The 21,431-nt window shown below is 45.3% G+C and overlaps 1 protein-coding gene across 1 annotated transcript in view; it reads right to left on the bottom strand.

Annotated features, from left to right (window-relative positions):
* Positions 1-21,431, bottom strand: part of mgaa (MAX dimerization protein MGA a) — a 43,755-nt gene that overhangs the window by 3,603 nt on the left and 18,721 nt on the right. The window contains 20 exon segments of the mRNA XM_042388873.1: positions 140-268; positions 520-654; positions 1,123-1,830; positions 1,936-2,047; positions 2,451-2,544; positions 3,140-3,243; positions 3,328-3,614; positions 4,648-4,759; positions 4,855-4,977; positions 7,487-8,451; positions 9,951-10,313; positions 11,615-11,909; positions 12,714-13,022; positions 13,101-13,516; positions 15,059-15,161; positions 16,042-16,128; positions 16,381-16,508; positions 18,578-18,854; positions 19,662-19,768; positions 19,770-20,450. Coding sequence (XP_042244807.1) covers positions 140-268; positions 520-654; positions 1,123-1,830; positions 1,936-2,047; positions 2,451-2,544; positions 3,140-3,243; positions 3,328-3,614; positions 4,648-4,759; positions 4,855-4,977; positions 7,487-8,451; positions 9,951-10,313; positions 11,615-11,909; positions 12,714-13,022; positions 13,101-13,516; positions 15,059-15,161; positions 16,042-16,128; positions 16,381-16,508; positions 18,578-18,854; positions 19,662-19,768; positions 19,770-20,450 — 5,535 coding nt within the window.

Genomic DNA, 21,431 nt, shown 5'->3' with positions numbered 1-21,431 from the left:
ATTAGTTGGTTTGTTAGTTGTTCGTTAGTTAATTAGTTGATTGTTGGTTAATTAGTTGGATTGTTAGTTGGTTTGTTAGTTAATTAGTTGGTTCGTTAGTTAATTAGTTGGTTCGTTAGTTAATTAGTTGGTTAGTTACCTGTGAGGTTAGTGATGATGAAGGGGGCGGAGCTGCTGTAGATCTTACCGGTGGGTGGGCGGGGCAGTGAGGTGAGATGTATCTGCTGATTGGTCAGGCTGGGGATGTTGAGGGTGACTGAAGCCACGCCTACAGAGACAGGAAGAGGACAGGTTAGACTTCAGAATAAAAGCCATGACTACAGAGACAGGAAGAGGACAGGTTAGACTTCAGAATAAAAGCCACGACTACAGAGGCAGGAAGAGGACGGGTTAGACTTCAGAATAAAAGCCACGACTACAGAGACAGGAAGAGGACGGGTTAGACTTCAGAATAAAAGCCATGACTACAGAGGCAGGAAGAGGACAGATGTTACAGACTTCAGAATAAGAGGTCAGTACCTGGTGTAGGAGGCTGTAGCACCGTTGGTCCCGCCATCAGTGGGCTCAGGGTCAGGACCTGTTGCCCTGGCAACGCTGTGCCAACCAGTGACAGAACCTCAGCAGGAACCAGAGCCTGAAAGGCCGGCGGGTCAGCTGGAAAAATACAGGAAGAAGACGTCACAACAGAGACAACAGGAAGTCCCACAGAGACAACAGGAAGTCCCACAGAGACAACAGGAAGTCCCACACAGTCTGAAACTCATCAGTTGTTCTTATTTATTTTTATTCTCAACGTTAAAGCTGAACAGCTGGAACACATCGACACAGAAACACGTCTGCAAAGTGTCTTCATGTAACAAACTGACTAGTTGATCATTTCACTAAAATAATAATGATAATAATATGAAATTACTTTTCATAGACGACCGAGTCTCAGTGTTTTAACCCTTTAAACTTTCTGTCAGTGTGAGTCAGACATTCAGTTATTCAGTCAGGTTGGCGGGATGATCAGATGATCAGTGAGTGTCGTTGGTGCGTGACGGTCGTGTCTTCATGTGTGTCTCAGCCTTTAGAACAAACTCACATCACCTGATCAGTAATCGATCAATACTTCAGTCGTACCTTCCACAGTCGGGAGCAGCAGTGAAGGCGGAGCTGTTGGTGGATTCTTACTGCGAGACAGGATGTTGGGGATCGTCCTCGGCCGGTCCCTCTGCACAGGTGCATTGTGGGACGGGACGGGCTTCGACACGTGCAGGACGCCCTGACTGTTGGCCTGCTGGACAGGTGTGGTGGTGGGCGGGGCGGCAACGGTTTGACTGGGAGTGGGAGGAGTTGCATCTCCTGCTGGAGGATCTGGGGCCCCGCCCCCTGCTGCTGGAGGATCTGAAGCTCCGCCTCCTGCTGCTGGAGGATCTGAAGCTCCGCCTCCTGCTGCTGGAGGATCTGAATCTCCGCCTCCTGCTGCTGGAGGATCTGAGGCCCCGCCCCCTACTGCTGGAGGATCTGAAGCTCCGCCTCCTGCTGCTGGAGGATCTGAAGCCCCGCCCCCTGCTGCTGGAGGATCTGAGGCCCCGCCCCCTACTGCTGGAGGATCTGAAGCTCCGCCCCCTGCTGCTGGAGGATCTGAAGCTCCGCCTCCTGCTGCTGGAGGATCTGAAGCCCCGCCCCCTGCTGCTGGAGGATCTGAGGCCCCGCCCCCTACTGCTGGAGGATCTGGGGCCCCGCCCCCTGCTGCTGGCTGCTGATTGGCTGCTTGGACCCTCTCATGCTTCTTCTGTTTGGACGACAGGTGCTGCAGCTTCCTCAGGATCCTCTGCTCGCTCTGACCTGCAGTCAGACAGGAACACATATCATCGGTCACATGACTCAGCATGATTCATGATGTTAGGGAGTCAGGCTGCTGGCGTCATGATGTCAGTGACGCGTCCTCACCTGATCGCTGGGAGATGTCTCTGATGTAAGCTGCTCTCTGCTGGTTCAGACAGATCTTCACACTCTTCAGGTTCGCCATCTGACTCTGCAGAGACCGGATCTCCTGACGAGCCTGAAACACAGAAAACACCTCGGCTGTTCAAACAACCACACAAACGCCGTCCTGCTGGATTCATCCGCCGCTGAAAATAGTCCCCGACAAAGTCACCGTGTCCTCCTGTTCGTTTACTGGTTAAAGTAAACAGTGAGCAGCTGTTTTAGGAAATTACTGAACCTTTTTAAACATGAAACTATAGATTTGTGAACTGATTTTAAAGTCTTCAGTAGAAGAAACTAAACTTTATATAAAGTCATTATTAAAACCAGCAGGACTGGAGATCAGCGAGCGTCTGACTCACAGCTGCGTTGGTTTAAAGTTGAAACGATCCTCAGTAGGAACCAATGAGCTCGGAGCTGAGAGACACATCAGTGATAACTCTCGTGTTTACATGGTGAGCAGGTCGTTCAGGTTTTACCTGCTCCAACAGGAGACGCTGAGCGCTGCGAGCTCTGCAGGCGTCCGAGCGTCTCTGCTCTCCGACCAGCTTCTTCTTCACGGCCGAACTGTTTCTGAGGACAAACAGACAAACATGAAGTCCAACAGCTGAGAACAGTGACGTTCTTTACATATAGTTATTAAATCTAAACCTTTATTTACATTGTTTAGGGATCAGCTGACAGATGAACGTCAGCTGTTAGTGTCTGAGTGACCTCGATCAACAGCAGCTGCACTTACAAACATCCCATAATGTTAAACAGCTTAATACATCAAATCTATTAAATATTGACTTCTATAAAACAATATTAGAAAGAAAAATGAAGCTTTTATTAACAGAAACATCTGATAACTGAACACAGACGAGCCGCAGACGCAGTTTCATGTTTAATAAACTGAAACTTTTCTTCTTCTTCTTCAGATATTTCGTTTGTTTGTGAAAACATCACACTCAGTTATTACATCCTGTCGCTCTAACGAGCGTCTCTCCTGATTGGCTGCTGGCAGTGACGTCTCGCTCTGATGCTTCCTGTTCTTTAAAAACCTGCTGATATAAATAAAGTTTTTAACCATCAAGACTCAGCAGGTCCACAGTGAACAGTGAGGAAGGGTCAAAGGTCAAAGACGGACCAGTGATGTCATGATGACATCAGACAGGAAGTCTCTTACTTTGAGTCCACGTTCCTGATGATCCTCGCCAGCCTCCTCTGAGCCTCGTTCAGCCGACTCTCCTCCTCCACCGTCTCCATGGCGACGCTTTGAACCGCGTCCTCCTGACAAACACACACAGACGCTGCGTTCAGGGGAAACGGGTCATTTGAGCGCCGATACACAGCACGACTCTCGTCTCATCTTACGCTGGTGACGGTGACGACGTCGGTCGTCTTGGTGACGACGGCGTCCTCATCAGATGAGTTTTCCGTCGGCTCGTCCGTCTCGTCCAGCAGGTCGACCACCTGCCTCGCATCCGCTTCCGCTCTGCTGTTACTTCCTGTCTTGGTGACGACGGCGTCCTCATCAGATGAGTTGTCCGTCAGCTCGTCCGTCTCGTCCAGCAGGTCGACCACCTTCGTCGGATCCGTCTCTGACGGCGCTCTGACAGACTCAGGTGACCTCTGACCTCTGATCAGCTGACTGCTCTCAGCTGCACAAACACACAAAATGTTAAACTCGATTATTCTGTTTGTTCCTGAGCTAAACGCTAAATGAACCGCTTCAAACCGTCTCAGAGTCACAGATCAGCACCGAGACGGCGACACGTCCATCACACGAGGACGAGCGTCCGTCACACCAGGACGAGCGTCCGTCACACGAGGACGAACGTCATCGTCAAGCTGTTCAGCTGACAAAAATCTGACAAAATCCACAGTCCTCCTTCTGTTTATCTGAAGCTAATAAGAAGCTTCAGCGTAGATATCTGTCAACGTTACAGTCTGTTTAAAGTCTTTTTGTTACTAAACTTCCACCTGCAGCTCAACAGGAAACACAAAGACTGTAAATGTGTCAGATATCCACTGATGTGACTCAGACTGATGAAGCTGAAGAGAAGCTTCACACAGACTTTTAAATACACTGAAAGCACATTTGAAGGATTTTTTAATATTCAGTATGAACAGGAGGAATGATTACAGACACCTGACTGCTGGTTTAACACACTGGGAACACTGGGAACACTGGGAACTGGTCCTTTACGTAACAAACTGCATGACAAACTGAGCGTCAGATGTTCTGAATATGGACACACTTCCTGTCTAAATGTAGATAAACTCGTCTTAAACCTGAACTCAGGTTTAGTTTCACTTCCTGATCAGAGCTCAAGTTCAGCTTCAGCCAGCTCGTTAAGCTCGTTAAGCTCGTTACGCTCGTTACGCTCGTTAAGCTCGTTACGCTCGTTACGCTCGTTAAGCTCGTTACGCTCGTTAAGCTCGTTAAGCTCGTTACGCTCGTTACGCTCGTTACGCTCGTTAAGCTCGTTAAGCTCGTTACGCTCGTCACGCTCGTTAAGCTCGTTACGCTCGTTACGCTCGTTAAGCTCGTTACGCTCGTTAAGCTCGTTAAGCTCGTTACGCTCGTTACGCTCGTTACACTCGTTAAGCTCGTTAAGCTCGTTAAGCTCTTACAGCTGGTTAAGTTGGAGGAGGGGCTGATATGATGCAGCTCAGTGTTCGGGGTCGTACCTGATGCTGGAGAGATGGTGGAGAGGTACTTGTCCCTCCTCTTCGTCAGCCTGCTCTTCCTCTTCTTCAGGTGCGTCTCAGCCGTCCTCAGCTCCCGGATCACCTGCACCGCCTGAAACACACGACGACAGGCGGTCTGACTTCACACTCATCAACACAGCGAGCGGGCAGACAAGTGAAGAAGAGACAGCTGAGCGATGACGTGACCTTCTTCAGCGTGGAGATCTTTGACATCTTCTCATCACTCAGTCCGACTTCTCTCCTCAAACCATCAAACAGCTGCAGCATCTTCCCTCGCCGCCGCCGCTCCACCACCTTATGAAGACGCCGCTGTAAACAAAGCAAGATGATGAAGATGATGAAGATGATGAAGATGATGAAGAGCAGGAACCAGAGTGAAGAACTGAAACAGCAACACCTGTTTACTGATTGTTTACTGGATGTTTACTGGATGTTTACTGATTGTTTACTGGATGTTTACTGATTGTTTACTGGATGTTTACTGATTGTTTACTGATTGTTTACTGGATGTTTACTGATTGTTTACTGATTGTTTACTGACTGTTTACTGGATGTTTACTGATTGTTTACTGATTGTTTACTGGATGTTTACTGATTGTTTACTGATTGTTTACTGGCTGTTTACTGATTGTTTACTGATTGTTTACTGATTGTTTACTGGATGTTTACTGGATGTTTACTGACTGTTTACTGACTGTTTACTGATTGTTTACTGGATGTTTACTGATTGTTTACTGATTGTTTACTGGCTGTTTACTGATTGTTTACTGATTGTTTACTGATTGTTTACTGGCTGTTTACTGATTGTTTACTGATTGTTTACTGGCTGTTTACTGATTGTTTACTGATTGTTTACTGGATGTTTACTGATTGTTTACTGACTGTTTACTGACTGTTTACTGATTGTTTACTGATTGTTTACTGGATGTTTACTGATTGTTTACTGACTGTTTACTGATTGTTTACTGGATGTTTACTGATTGTTTACTGATTGTTTACTGGATGTTTACTGGATGTTTACTGATTGTTTACTGATTGTTTACTGGATGTTTACTGATTGTTTACTGATTGTTTACTGGATGTTTACTGATTGTTTACTGATTGTTTACTGGATGTTTACTGATTGTTTACTGATTGTTTACTGGATGTTTACTGGATGTTTACTGGATGTTTACTGATTGTTTACTGACTGTTTACTGATTGTTTACTGGCTGTTTACTGATTGTTTACTGATTGTTTACTGGATGTTTACTGGATGTTTACTGACTGTTTACTGACTGTTTACTGATTGTTTACTGGATGTTTACTGATTGTTTACTGATTGTTTACTGGCTGTTTACTGATTGTTTACTGATTGTTTACTGATTGTTTACTGGCTGTTTACTGATTGTTTACTGATTGTTTACTGGCTGTTTACTGATTGTTTACTGATTGTTTACTGGATGTTTACTGATTGTTTACTGACTGTTTACTGACTGTTTACTGATTGTTTACTGATTGTTTACTGGATGTTTACTGGCTGTTTACTGACTGTTTACTGATTGTTTACTGATTGTTTACTGGATGTTTACTGATTGTTTACTGACTGTTTACTGATTGTTTACTGATTGTTTACTGACTGTTTACTGACTGTTTACTGATTGTTTACTGATTGTTTACTGGCTGTTTACTGATTGTTTACTGATTGTTTACTGATTGTTTACTGATTGTTTACTGGATGTTTACTGATTGTTTACTGATTGTTTACTGATTGTTTACTGATTGTTTACTGGATGTTTACTGATTGTTTACTGACTGTTTACTGACTGTTTACTGACTGTTTACTGATTGTTTACTGGATGTTTACTGGCTGTTTACTGACTGTTTACTGATTGTTTACTGATTGTTTACTGGATGTTTACTGATTGTTTACTGACTGTTTACTGATTGTTTACTGATTGTTTACTGACTGTTTACTGATTGTTTACTGATTGTTTACTGATTGTTTACTGGCTGTTTACTGATTGTTTACTGATTGTTTACTGATTGTTTACTGATTGTTTACTGGATGTTTGTTTACTGATTGTTTACTGATTGTTTACTGGCTGTTTACTGATTGTTTACTGATTGTTTACTGGATGTTTACTGGATGTTTACTGATTGTTTACTGATTGTTTACTGGATGTTTACTGATTGTTTACTGACTGTTTACTGATTGTTTACTGATTGTTTACTGATTGTTTACTGGCTGTTTACTGATTGTTTACTGATTGTTTACTGGATGTTTACTGATTGTTTACTGATTGTTTACTGGCTGTTTACTGATTGTTTACTGATTGTTTACTGGCTGTTTACTGATTGTTTACTGATTGTTTACTGGCTGTTTACTGATTGTTTACTGGCTGTTTACTGATTGTTTACTGATTGTTTACTGGCTGTTTACTGATTGTTTACTGATTGTTTACTGGATGTTTACTGGCTGTTTACTGATTGTTTACTGGATGTTTACTGACTGTTTACTGACTGTTTACTGTTTATCAGATGACTCAGGGGTTAATTGCAGCTGTGTTTACATTAAGTTTATGTTGTTGTTGTTGTTGTTGTTGTTGTTGTTGTTGTTGAAGCATCACTGAGCTTCCAGAATCTATTTATTGATCATTTTGTTGTGATGCATGTTTCCAGTGATCTGATTGGTCAGAGGCCTGTTGATTCTCTGAAGTGAACTGCAGGATGAGTTACCATGGTGATTCCCCTGCCTGTCATCATCATCATCATCATCATCATCATCATCATCATCATCACGTCTTCTCTAATTTCATGAGCTGATAAAAACTCTTACGTTGGTCTTTACGCTCGAGTTCTTCTCTCCGTCGTCATCCGACTCGTCACCAAAGTCAGAGGAGTTGTCCGTCTCTTCGCTGGACGAATCCACCAGATCCACCACTTCCAACGCCCGCTTGGCCCCGCCCACCGTCTCCCCGGTGACGACCCCCATCTCGTCGTCCACGCAGATGATGTCCAGGTCCACCAGGTCACAGGCCAGCTCGGGCTGAGGGCACTTCCTGTCGGGGGAGGGGGGCGGAGGATGTGCAGGTGTGACCTCTGACCCCGGCGGCGTCCCTGCAGGGACGGCGTCTGTCTGAACCGCAGAGACCGTCACGGTCTTAACGCCGAGTTCAGCACCCTGACCAGCAGAGGGTTTGAGGGAGATGAGGCTGACCGGGGACGGCTGGAGGTGCGTGAAGGAGCCCGCAGACGTCACCGCCTTCGGAGGCGGTGCGGCGGGAACTTTAGTTGCAATCACATGATCCTTGCTGGAGGTGGCGGGGAGGATATTTAAAGTGCACGTCCCCTTCTGGCTCAGGAGATCAGAACTAGGGTGGTTTGGGGAGGGGAGGGGGGGCAACGAGAAGGACCGGAGGCCAGAAAGGGAGAAGGAGGAAGAGGAAGAGGAGGAAGAGGAACCCGCAGACATTACCACCTTTGGAGGTGGGAGGGGGGGAACTTTAGTGACAGTCACATGATCCTTGTTGGAGGTGGCGGGGAAGATTTTCAAAGTGCACGTCCCCTTCTGGCTCATCAAACCAGAACTAGGGCGGCGTGGAGCGGGAAGGGGGGGCAAGGAGAGGGACCGGAGGCTGGAGAGGGAGAAGGAGGAAGAGGAGGAGGAGGAGGAGGAGGAGGAGGAGGAGGGGGAAGAGGACGAAGAGGAGGCTGTGGAGGTCGACAGTGTCGCCACTGTGGTCGCAGGTGTTTGACTGACGACAGTGACGGGTGGAGCCTGAAGAAGTGTAGGAGGGAGGACTGAGAGGGAGGAGTCAGAGAGAGAGGGGAGGAGTCAGAGAGAGAGGGGAGGAGTCAGAGAGAGAGGGAGGAGGAGTCAGGGAGGGAGGGGAGGAGTCAGAGAGAGGGGAGGAGTCAGAGAGAGAGGGAGGAGGAGTCAGGGAGGGAGGGGAGGAGCCAGAGAGAGGGGAGGAGTCAGAGAGAGAGGGAGGAGGAGTCAGAGAGGGAGGGAGGAGGAGTCAGGGAGGGAGGGGAGGAGCCAGAGAGAGGGGAGGAGTCAGAGAGAGAGAGGGGAGGAGTCAGAGAGAGAGAAGAGGAGTCAGAAAGAGAGGGGAGGAGTCAGAGAGAGAGAAGAGGAGTCAGAAAGAGAGGGGAGGAGTCAGAGAGAGAGGGGAGGAGTCAGAGAGAGAGAAGAGGAGTCAGAAAGAGAGGGGAGGAGTCAGAGAGAGAGGGGAGGAGTCAGAGGGAGGGGGGAGGAGTCAGAGAGAGAGAAGAGGAGTCAGAAAGAGAGGGGAGGAGTCAGAGAGAGAGGGGAGGAGTCAGAGAGAGAGGGGAGGAGTCAGAGAGAGAGAAGAGGAGTCAGAAAGAGAGGGGAGGAGTCAGAGAGAGAGGGGAGGAGTCAGAGAGAGAGAGGGGAGGAGTCAGAGAGAGAGAAGAGGAGTCAGAAAGAGAGGGGAGGAGTCAGAGAGAGAGGGGAGGAGTCAGAGGGAGGGGGAGGAGTCAGAGAGAGGGGGGAGGAGTCAGAGAGGGAGGGAGGAGGGGTCAGAGAGAGAGGGGAGGAGCCAGAGAGAGGGGAGGAGTCAGAGAGAGAGGAGGAGTCAGATAGTCAGAGAGAGAGGGGAGGAGTCAGATAGTCAGAGAGAGAGGAGGAGTCAGATAGTCAGAGAGAGAGGGGAGTCAGATAATCAGAGAGAGAGGGGAGGAGTCAGAGAGAGGGGAGGAGTCAGAGAGAGGGGGAGGAGTCAGAGAGAGGGGGAGGAGTCAGGGAGAGGGGAGGAGTCAGGGAGAGGGGGAGGAGTCAGAGAGAGAGGGGAGGAGTCAGAGTTAATAAGCAAATGTTGGTATTTAGTTTGTGTATTTCTTCAGGTATTTTTGAGTTTATTGAACAGCAGAAGAAGAAGAGGACAGGAAGTGAGTGTTTGTTAGAGCAGCTGCTGACCTTTAATCTTTATTACACATAATCTTTAATCTCAGTTTAAATTTAAACAATTAGTATGAAGCTTCACACACGTAGAATTAATCAATAATGATCCCTATCAGTCATGATGTATATATATATATATATTATATATATATATATATATATATATATATATATATATTATATATGTTAATATTTCTTTCTACAAACAGACGTCTAAACATTTAAAACAGTCATGTCTCTATGTCAACGTAAACACAACGTAAACACAACGTCAGTGCAGCTCATCTCTACGTGTTTCCTGCCTCTCTGTCAGATAAAAGCAAAGATGCCAAAATAATAATCATAAAACAAACAAACAAACAAACTGCTGACTCACCGGTCTGGACCGGCAGGTTGGGGTTTACTGGTCTCAGCTGGCTGATGCGAAACAGTTGGACCAGTTTCCCGTCAGGTCTGCGGTAGTACTGGACCCCTGCTGGGCCCTGGACCAGCTGCAGGAGCATCGTCTGGGCGGTGGAGGGGGGAGCCGGGGGACCCGGAGGAACGGGAGGCCCCAGAGGCCCCGGGAGCACCGTTGGCACTGGGAGCACTGGAGGCACTGGGAGCACCTGTGGCACTGGGAGCACTGGAGGCACTGGGAGCACCTGTGGCACTGGGAGCACTGGAGGTCCTGGGACGTGAACCATCAACAGCTGAGAGCCTTTAGGAGCCGCCGGGCCCGAAGACACTTTCACAGAATCTGAAACACACAAGTACAGACGGGGCTCAACCTGAGGGTCCGGACCCCGACCGGCTGTCGCAGGATCATCCTGCAGGGTCGCAGGATGTTGCATTCCCAGTAACCAGCACGCTCCACCAGTACTTTTACTTTAATTACTGCAACATATTACTTGTATTTAAAGGTAGAGTTACCTCCAAACTGAACGGAGGCAGCTGATTGGTCAGCCTTCATGGCTGCACAGATGGACGGTTTGAGACGTTTAAGTAAAGTTTGCAGGTGTAACACCAACAACCCAGTTATTATATTATATTGATACATTATATTATAATAAAACATAGATTTATATTTATATTCCTGTGAAATAAAGCTGTTCCAATCAGTCGTACTTCCTGTTTTAGTTGTTTTCGTACCGTTAGCCACTCAGTACTGTGCTTAGCCCTCTAGCTAACATTTGCTGAACTTGTCTCCGTAATATTGATATTATTGTTGATATGATTAATGTTATTGCCTATTAGCCAAGTAGCTAGCTTAGTAACATACTGAATTATGTTTATTTGATTATTTCTTTTTCCAGGAACTGCTTCGTCTATAACAAACAATCTAAAACCCAAAGATATTCTGTTCACTACGACGCTCAGAAAACAATAAACAGCAAATTATCTCATTTAAGACGTTGAAACCACCAAATATTTTCCGTTTTTTGCTTCGAAACCGACTCGACTTATCTTTGCATCTCTACTTTATTTTAACTATTTGATTCTATTTTACTAAAATAGCGACTAAGCTAACACAAGCAACAGAGAAACCCATGAGCCCAGTAAGCTAACGTAATTTATCTAGAAAGTAAACTCTAAATTCCCAAATACGACAGTTTTTAATAAAATATGTTTCCTGTTAGTGAACCAGTGAACTAACCAGTTATTCCACTGGCAAACATTTAACTTCACTGTTAATAATGGGACAGTCACTGTGCACGTTAGCTCGTTAGCCAAGTAGCTAGTTTGGTAACATAATACTCGGTTAGTTCATTTAGCCTCTTGAAGCAGTTTTGCATGCAGAGTTTCTTTTAATGAAACATTAACACCTGATTGGGAATTAAACGTGTACGTCTTCAATATTTTAACACCTCTCATGAGAAATACTGTGGAAACCTTTACTGTTAAACACAAAAGAACAAAATCTTTGTGAGTTTATCTTCTAAAGCTTCTACTCTGATGTGTGACGTGTATATTTTGTATGAAACTGTCTGTTGAAGGGCAGACGTAGAGAAACAGATAATAAATGGATGAAACAAAAAGACAGGTGAGTTGGGTTTTCACCTGTCGGGAGGCTGAGCGCTGTGACCGGCGGCTGCGGTCGGGCGGGGGCGGTGGAGGTCAAGCCGACGGTGGAGGCTGTGGAGGTGGTTTTGGTGGAAGCCGAGGAGACGGCCGGGGAGGTCAGATCTGAAGTCTGGCTCCTGGGGGGATTAGAGGAGGAAGAAGAAGAAGAACCTTGTTGCTTCCTGTTGGACCCCACCCGGCCGGTCAGATAGGCGGCCAGCCGGTTCGCTGGGTGGAGCGCCCCCATCTTCCCCAACTGGATCTTCGCCAGAGGATAGAGCTTCCCGTTCACCTGAAGAAACAAAGACTTCAGTAAAAACTCTTTCAAAATCCAAGAAAAGAAAGAAAAACAGTTGAAACGTGAAACTGTTTTAACATCTAAACATGTTGAAATGTCTTAAAATGGAAACACTGAAGTTAAAAACACTTCAGAGAAACTGTGATTCTACGATCACAATAATTAACACAAGAAATCTCTGCAGGAAACGTCTGAATCAGCAGCTGCTTGTGGTTTGGACCAATCGTGGCGTTTGGTGTGGCGGCAACTGACGACAAATCTCACCTGCCAACAAACACGATGCCATAGACGAGCAAAACTGTTATTTAATAAAGATTATAAATGGAACTCAAGTACAGTATTTTCTGTTTATAGAACGTTGAGTCCTCATGGTTCTCATGTTCAGCTGAAATATAGTTGTGATCTGCAGGAAGTTGTTACGTACGACTCTTCACTGGCAGCAGTTTAAATAAATCACATTATTTTACTTTGCTTGATATTTTTCCAAATTCCTGCAATTTTACTGCAAAAAGAGACAAAACATCACAAACTGGATCATAATTTTAGAGAAAAGCTGCAGCAGAATCAAACATTAGTCCTGGTGAGTTATTACAGGAAGTGAAGCTTCAGCTGAAAGAAGCTGAAACTGCAGTTAAAACAGAATCAATGAAATAAATGGCAGCAGATGGAGTTTCCTCAGTTGTCATGGAGACTGTGTGTGTGTGTGTGTGTGTGTGTGTGTGTGTGTGAGCTACCTCCACCTGCTGATGAAGACCATGAGATGCAGCTGAAAGGTGCAGAAACAGTTCAGATGTTTACCTGGATCAGGTTGTCTGTTCCTCCCGGCTGCTTCCTATTGGCTGACAGAAAGCCGGCGGGGGAGATTCCCGTCAGGAAAGGCAGCGCCATGCTGAGCATCTTCTTCTTCTCTGCTGCCATTTTCTCTCTCCCATCATGCACCTCTTCCTCCTCCAGCTCCTCCTCCTCCAACTCCTCCTCCTCCTTCTCCTCCTCCTGCTGCTCCTGGAGGTCGCCTTCTTCAACCTCCTGCTGCCAATCTTCCAGAAGCTCCTCCTCATCCATGACCTCCTGCTGCCAGTCTTCCAGAGGCTCCGCCCCCTCCTCCACCTGTGCAAAGTGAAGAGTCATCAGGTGAGTTCGTTCTCTATTTGTTAGAGTTAACAGGAAACACTGACACTCTAGTACCTGTTGTTGTGGTTTAGTTCCTGCTTCCTGCTGCTGCTGTTGTTTTTGTTGTTGTTTTTGTTGTTGTTTTTGCTGTTTTTGCTGTTTGTGTTTTTGCTGTTTTTGTGCTGCTGCTGGTTTCTCCTGCTCCAGTCTGGGCTGGGAGATGTGGATCTTGTACTGGATGCAGTGGTCGCCGCCGCTGCCCTCCACAGTCTGACTGATGGGACTGACCAGGTAGTTCTGGAACCAGAAGGGTTTGTGCAGGCGGTCCTGAGCCATCGCCTCACACAGCTTCTTCAGCATGCGCTCGCGGTCGGCGTCGCATCTCCACCGACAATCCGCCACGATGGTCAGACGCTTCGACGGCTTCGGGGTCGGCGCCGCCGGAGGACTGTGAGGCGGGTCGGACGCCGCCGGCTGAACCGCTTCACTTCCTGGAGAAAAATATAAAAACATGAATCACTTTTCAGTCACAGACGAGAGTTTTTAACCCTGATCTACTGATCTACCGGCTTTTATTTCTGTTTTTATTCTTCTTTACAGAACTGGAACCAGTTTGATCTGTATATACACACAGAAATACACCCCCACAGACCTCCACAGACCCCCATAGACCCCCACAGACCCCCACAGACCCCCATAGACCCCCATAGACTCCCACAGACCCCCATAGACCTCCACAGACCTCCACAGACCCCCATAGACCCCCATAGACTCCCACAGACCCCCATAGACCCCACAGACCCCCACAGACCCCCATAGACTCCCACAAAACCCCATAGACTCCCATAGACCCCCATGGACTCCCATAGACTCCCACAGACCCCCACAAAACCCCACAGACCCCCATAGACCCCCACAGACCCCCACAGACCTCCATGTTAAAATACCAGCTTAACAGCAGAATAAACATGTTTACAGTCTGGGACAATAAACGGTTTTAGTCTCTGTAGTTAATTTCATGACTCACCTGTTTAAATTTGATTAAAGTTCTGCATAATTAAGGACGCGGCCGCTTTGAGTGACAGATGGGTGACGTCATAGGTAAGTTGCTACCATGGCGACAACGTTGGTTAGGTAACATAGACATGGCGTAACTCCAGATTCACAGAGTACAGACGTAGCGTCGCTGTTTCAGTGTGTTTCCAGTTCATTAAGTTAATTAAAACATTTTGGTCCTAAAAAAGTCTCGTTCAGTGTTCGGTTGAACTAAAAGATCCTCTAAAGACTCGATGTTCAGTTTTTACTTTGAGAATATTTTGTTTTATTGGTTTTAAGCCTGTTTTTCACCAGTGGAAAATGATCATTAGCATTATCACAGTTAACCATAGACTGTAAACGCACTGTGCTAACCCAGCTAGCTAGCAGCTAGCTGCTAGCTGCTAGCGTTGAGATCAGCTCCACCCAGAAATCCAAGATGTTGACATTCAAAATGTAAAGTTGAGGCTTCAGAACAGGAGTCCACAAACCAGCGGGTTACAGTCTGATATATAAACATACAGTAGATATTTATTCATACATATTATAGGAAGGACACCAACAGCACTTTACATGCACTCTATGTGTAATTGTTGTTTTATACTCTTTTCATTTATTGCTCTATTGTTTTGTGCTATTTTAATTACTGATTGTTCCTGTCATTGCTTACTGTGTCAACTCTCTGATTCTTGTGTAATGAGACAATAAAAAACTTGAATCTTGAGATTGTTATTGTTATTATTATATTTAATCTGATGTTTACAGTACTATATACATATATACATATATATATATATATAGGACATGTTTTATGAATTCTGTTGTCGACAGTGAAGGTCTGAAGATTTGTGAGGGTTTTTCTATTTTGGGACTTTCTCAGCTGGGAATATTATCAATGACACACCGATCAAAATTAAATTCATTCATTCCAAAAACACAGCAGGGATGACTTCTGACGGGAAGACGGACCAGCAGAGATCCGGAGACAGTAAACCTACCTGACGGAGGACCGGAGGCTTTGGTCTTGTCTCTCTTCTTCAAAGATTTCAGCCGAGCGTCTTTGGACTTTACGTCTTTAGACTTTACGTCTTTAGTCTCCTCCTGGAAGAAAAATATCAGACTGTCAACAAATCATCACATTTATTCCAAAATATGCGACTTGCAGGTGAAGTGTTGAAGAGAACGGAGCTGCTTCCTCCTGCTCTGGAGTTCCACAGGGATCAATACTCGGACACATCTAGAACTGCAACTAATGATTATTTGCATTATTGATTCATCTGCTGATTAGTTTCTCGATCAATCGATAATTGTAGAAGTAGTGTAAGAGCAGCATGTCTTAACAATCCAAAACTTCAGATTTTCAGTTCACTGTCAAATATCACGAAGCTAATCGTCACATTGAGAAGAACATTTTTGGCATCTTTGCTCAGTATCAAAATACTTGCCAATTAATTTTCTATTGATTGAGTAATTAATTAATTGTTGTAGCTTTAGTCACATCTTCAAAAAATACAACAAATTGAAAATCCTGTTGACTTTCATAACGACCTGAACATCTAATCTACGTTTAGATCAGGACGGTCATTTAAAAAAACATATAATGTTATAAATTGTTTATTCAACGTTTCTGGTTTTAATGGCCTTTAATGAACAACGTTTCCCATAAACCCACAGACCATCGCAGGTTAAATGTCACGTCTTGTGAAGTTTTTAGACAGCAGAGATTTCAGCTACAACGTTTAAGTTTAATTTATTTTAGACGAGAGTGTTACAATGATGTCACTACCAAAACCGCTGTGCTGGTAAACTTTCGGGAAATAAACTCCAGAAATATACTTTTCTCCAGAAAGTGTGAAATAATTCCTGCATTTACTGGGTTTGGATGGAAGCGTGTATCTGTGGTGTTCTGTGGTGTTCTGTATTCTAGGACCTGTTCACTACTGCAAAGCTGCCTCACAGATCTCTACATCAGGAGCTTTACCTTCTGCTTTTGTTTCTGGGTCTTCTTCTTTCCTTGGTAACCTCTGACCCGAGCACAGCTGCCGGCATCCACACCGCTGCTGCTCTCCTGCAGACAGACGAAGACCAACCTCAGAACAAACCCAGTGTTCAGACACAGTGATGGAGCTCAGTGCAGGAACCATTATAAATCTGTCCAGAGAGCAGGGACACTGTCTCTACAAATATCAGCTGCTGTTGACTTTATTTACTGTAACATCTCCGGCCACATCCTCCTGGAGGTAAATGTGAAGATGTTTGTAGTTTGGGTGAACTGAGCCTTTAACATTATTAGTGTATAAAACAGACTGTGAGTCCTTACAGCTGAGCAGGACACGGAGGCGGGTTCAGGGATGTGGACCGGGTCTGGATCCAAATCTCGGTTGTCCCTCTTCCACAGAGTCCGGACCCTCTCGGCGGGCTGGGAGACGCTGTCCGCCTCCTTCAGAACTACAAGAGACACATTCTGCCGTCAGCCATTTTAAACGCTTCACTGTGAGAACGTAGATGTGGTTTCTGATCGATGTCAAAACAAACCACAACAACCGAGAGTTTCTGAGACCAGTTATTATTCTCTGAACCTGCAGGAACCACAGAAATCACAAGAAGGAAACTTCCCAGTTAGCTGTTAGCTTCAGAGATCAGCTCAGAGCAATGAGTTTATGCAGGCTAGGTTATGCTAACGAAACTTTTTCATTGTAGCCAATGTAGCTTTATTTTTAATACTATTTACTTTATGTTTTATGCTAACGTAACTTTCAAAATCTTTTATGCAAACGTTACTTTTTGTTCAAGCTAATGTTAACGTTAACGTGATGTTACGTTAACGTGATGTTACGTCAACGTGATGTTACGTCAACGTGATGTTACGTTAACTTGATGTTACGTTAACTTGATGTTACGTTAACGTGATGTTACGTCAACGTGATGTTACGTCAACGTGATGTTACGTTAACTTGATGTTACGTTAACGTGATGTTACGTTAACGTGATGTTGCGTTAACTTGATGTTACGTAAACGTGATGTTACGTTAACTTGATGTTGCGTTAACTTGATGTTGCGTTAACTTGATGTTGCGTTAACTTGATGTTACGTAAACGTGATGTTACGTTAACTTGATGTTACGTTAACTTGATGTTACGTCAACGTGATGTTACGTCAACGTGATGTTACGTCAACGTGATGTTACGTTAACGTGATGTTACGTTAACGTGATGTTGCGTTAACGTGATGTTGCGTTAACTTGATGTTACGTTAACGTGATGTTACGTTAACTTGATGTTACGTTAACGTGATGTTGCGTTAACTTGATGTTGCGTTAACTTGATGTTACGTAAACGTGATGTTACGTTAACTTGATGTTACGTTAACTTGATGTTACGTTAACGTGATGTTACGTTAACTTGATGTTACGTTAACGTGATGTTACGTCAACGTGATGTTACGTCAACGTGATGTTACGTTAACGTGATGTTACCTTAACTTGATGTTACGTTAACGTGATGTTACGTCAACGTGATGTTACGTCAACATGATGTTACGTTAACTTGATGTTACGTTAACGTGATGTTACGTTAACGTGATGTTGCGTTAACTTGATGTTACGTTAACGTGATGTAACGTTAACGTGATGTTACGTTAACGTGATGTTGCGTTAACTTGATGTTACGTTAACGTGATGTTGCGTTAACTTGATGTTGCGTTAACTTGATGTTACGTTAACTTGATGTTACGTTAACGTGATGTTGCGTTAACTTGATGTTGCGTTAACTTGATGTTACGTTAACTTGATGTTACGTTAACGTGATGTTACGTTAACGTGATGTTGCGTTAACGTGATGTTACGTTAACTTGATGTTACGTTAACGTGAATTTTTAGTCTTTTTGTCGATGTAACATTTTGTTTTTCCTTCTAATGTAACTTTTTAAATTTTTATGCTAATGTTTTTTATTTTTTACATTAACGTTACTTTTTTATTTTACATGTTAACATTGTTTTAGTTTTTTATGCTTAAATTACATTTTTATTTTCATGCTAACATGACTTTTTAAGTATTTATCCTCCGTTTCATTCATGTATCCGATAATCTTTTGCATCTGACGTCGTGAGACGCGGAACGCTTCGAGCTCTGAGGTCGTTACGCTGACCGCACTTTTTATTCTGACGTTGCTTTTTTCATTTTTCATGTTAACGGTAGTTTTTTTGTTTTTTATGCAACATTACTGTTTTATTTTTTGTGCTAACCTTACTTTTTAAATGTTTTATGCTAATGTTGTTGTATGATATCTTAGGTAGAGTTATTAACGCTGCTGGTTGGTGATTTGGGACACTTCCTGTAGAGCTGGTTAGAGGTTAATTAACACGCAACATCGCAGCAGGTTATGAAACTGATGTTTTTGATTAATTTATTCTTTTAGTTTCGCTGGACAGACTCCTTTAATAATCTCTAAGATCTTTTTGAGAACTGAACTCAATGCTTGACTGAATCTGACCTGGAGGTTTCTTCCTGTTACTTACTGTAGGCCATCTTCATCCTCCTCCTCCTCTTCCTCTTCTTGTTGGAGCCGTGGTGGGAGGAGCCGGAGTCGGAGCCGTCCAGGTTCTTGAGCAGCACCACCTTCTGTTTGAGGCAGCTGCAGCCGAACATGCAGCGAGCGCGGCCGCAGTGTCCGATCCTGCAGCTGTGGGCCAGACTGGAGCAGACGCAGCCCAGCCGGCAGAACTCGTTCAGGCAGGGAGGAGCGCGTCTCCGGACCAGCTGGATGGGAGCGGTGGGGTTCTCACTGACGAAGCCCTGCAGACGATCCAAAGGGGGGGGGGGGGGGGGGGGGGGGGGGGGGGTTACAACACCTGACAGGTACTTTCATAATTAATCTGCTGATTATTTTCTTGAAAAATTCAGAAAAAGTTAATAGTTTAAATCCAATTCCTCCGAGTCCAAGCGGACGTCTTCAAATGTCTTGTTTTGCCCGACTGATAGTCATAAATCCCAAAATATATTATATATATATATATATATATATATATATATATATATATAATATATTATAGAAACAAACACCAGTGACTGGTTTCGAACAACTTAAGTGAATAATTGTTATCAAAACCATTACAGTGAAGAGTGATGTCAGAGTGTGGATCGTACCATTACAGTGAAGAGTGATGTCAGAGTGTGGATCGTACCATTACAGTGAAGAGTGATGTCAGAGTGTGGATCGTACCATTACAGTGAAGAGTGGTGTCAGAGTGTGGATCGTACCATTACAGTGAAGAGTGATGTCAGAGTGTGGACCGTACCATTACAGTGAAGAGTGATGTCAGAGTGTGGATCGTACCATTACAGTGAAGAGTGATGTCAGAGTGTGGATCGTACCATTACAGTGAAGAGTGATGTCAGAGTGTGGACCGTACCATTACAGTGAAGAGTGATGTCAGAGTGTGGATCGTACCATTACAGTGAAGAGTGATGTCAGAGTGTGGATCGTACCATTACAGTGAAGAGTGATGTCAGAGTGTGGATCGTACCATTACAGTGAAGAGTGGTGTCAGAGTGTGGATCGTACCATTACAGTGAAGAGTGATGTCAGAGTGTGGACCGTACCGATAAGGTGAAGAGTGATGTCAGAGCGATGGCGGCCCTCTCTCGGGTGATGCAGGTGCGGGGCCGGCCCTCCCACACCACGCCGTCCTCCAGGTCTCTCTGCTTCAGCAGCGCTCTGGTCATCACAGGTCTGCTGCCGCCAGGTGAGTCCTCCCCCAGCTCTGAGTCCGACTCCAGCGGGGCCATGTCCTCCGAGCACTGGGGGGGGGCTGAGGGTCTGGGACCAGGTCTTGGGTTTGAGCTTCTTCCTCTTGGTGAGGGCGAGGGGCTGAGGGGGGGTGGGTGACGGGTCTGTGAGGTCGGGGGGGGCGTCGGCTGCTGGTGTTCTGACTTTCAGCAGGTTTTTCTTTGATTTGGGGACCTCGGTGACGGGGGCCGTGCGCTCTAAGGGGGGGCTGACTGCAGGACTGGACTCAGCTGGACCCTGACCGGGAGCCGCTGCGGGTTCTGGTCTGGGTTTGCTGTGTTTCGGAGCTTTCTGCTTCCTGTCTCCTCTGCGGGACATCTTGGGCTCTTTGGGGGTGAGTTTGGGTCTCTTGGAGGGGGGGATGAACCCAGAGATGAGGTCTGAGGTGGGGGAGCTGCAGGTCTGCTTCAGGACGCTGTCCAGGGTCCGGACGTAGCTGCTGCTCCTGGTGGGCAGCTCGTACACCAGCGGCTCCACCGGCGGCTGAGAGAAGCTGGCGGCGCGCTCGTCGATCAGCTTCCCTTCGTTCTCCAGATACTCGTCCAGCATGTCGCTGCAGAACGCCGACAGGTTCTTCTTGTTGGGCTCGGAGCCGGCGGCGGCTGCACGACAGGAAACAGGATTTATTTATAACAATCGCTGCAGCTGCACTGTGATTCCTGTGTTACCGGATTCATTTCACTCAGCTTTGTGTTTGTTCATATGTTTTATGTTATAAATAGATTGATTGATGATCAACTGAATCGCTGGTTGGAGCCTTAAATGATTTACCAAGTGCATCAGATGCTTTCTGTTTTTTAAACATATTTTTGTACATTTTATAACTTTATTATTGGTTGACAGAAGAGTGACAACAGGACATGTGGAGCGAGAGATGTAACAAAGGCCGGACTTGAACTGGGAACCAGTTTAACCAGCGTTTATTACATTTAAACCTGCAGTAACTGATGTTTAGTCTCCTTCAGAAACAAGTAGTGAACATTAACTCTGACTCATCATCAGCTTTAAGCTGATATGTTGAACCTTCATGTGGAGTCGTGTTTCTACCAGCTACTGAGGGAAATATCTGCTCTGTAGCTGCTAAATGCTCCACTATGTTCACCAGCTAGCCTGCAGCTAACTGTGTGTGTTTGTTAGCCTGCAGCTAACTGTGTGTGTTTGTTAGTCTGCAGCTAACTGTGTGTGTTTGTTAGCCTGCAGCTAACTGTGTGTGTTTATTAGTGTACAGCTAACTGTGTGTGTTTGTTAGCCTGCAGCTAACTGTGTGTGTTTGTTAGTCTGCAGCTAACTGTGTGTGTTTGTTAGCCTGCAGCTAACTGTGTGTGTTTGTTAGCCTGCACCTAACTGTGTGTGTTTATTAGTGTACAGCTAACTGTGTGTGTTTGTTAGCCTGCACCTAACTGTGTGTGTTTATTAGTGTACAGCTAACTGTGTGTGTTTGTTAGTCTGCAGCTAACTGTGTGTGTTTGTTAGTGTACAGCTAACTGTGTGTGTTTGTTAGCCTGCAGCTAACTGTGTGTGTTTGTTAGCCTGCAGCTAACTGTGTGTGTTTATTAGTGTACAGCTAACTGTGTGTGTTTGTT

Source organism: Thunnus maccoyii, chromosome 16 (assembly GCF_910596095.1).
Source record: "Thunnus maccoyii chromosome 16, fThuMac1.1, whole genome shotgun sequence".
NCBI classification, from domain to species: domain Eukaryota; kingdom Metazoa; phylum Chordata; class Actinopteri; order Scombriformes; family Scombridae; genus Thunnus; species Thunnus maccoyii.
Note: the sequence above shows the minus strand (reverse complement) of the source record. Positions and strands in the feature narration are given on the sequence as shown.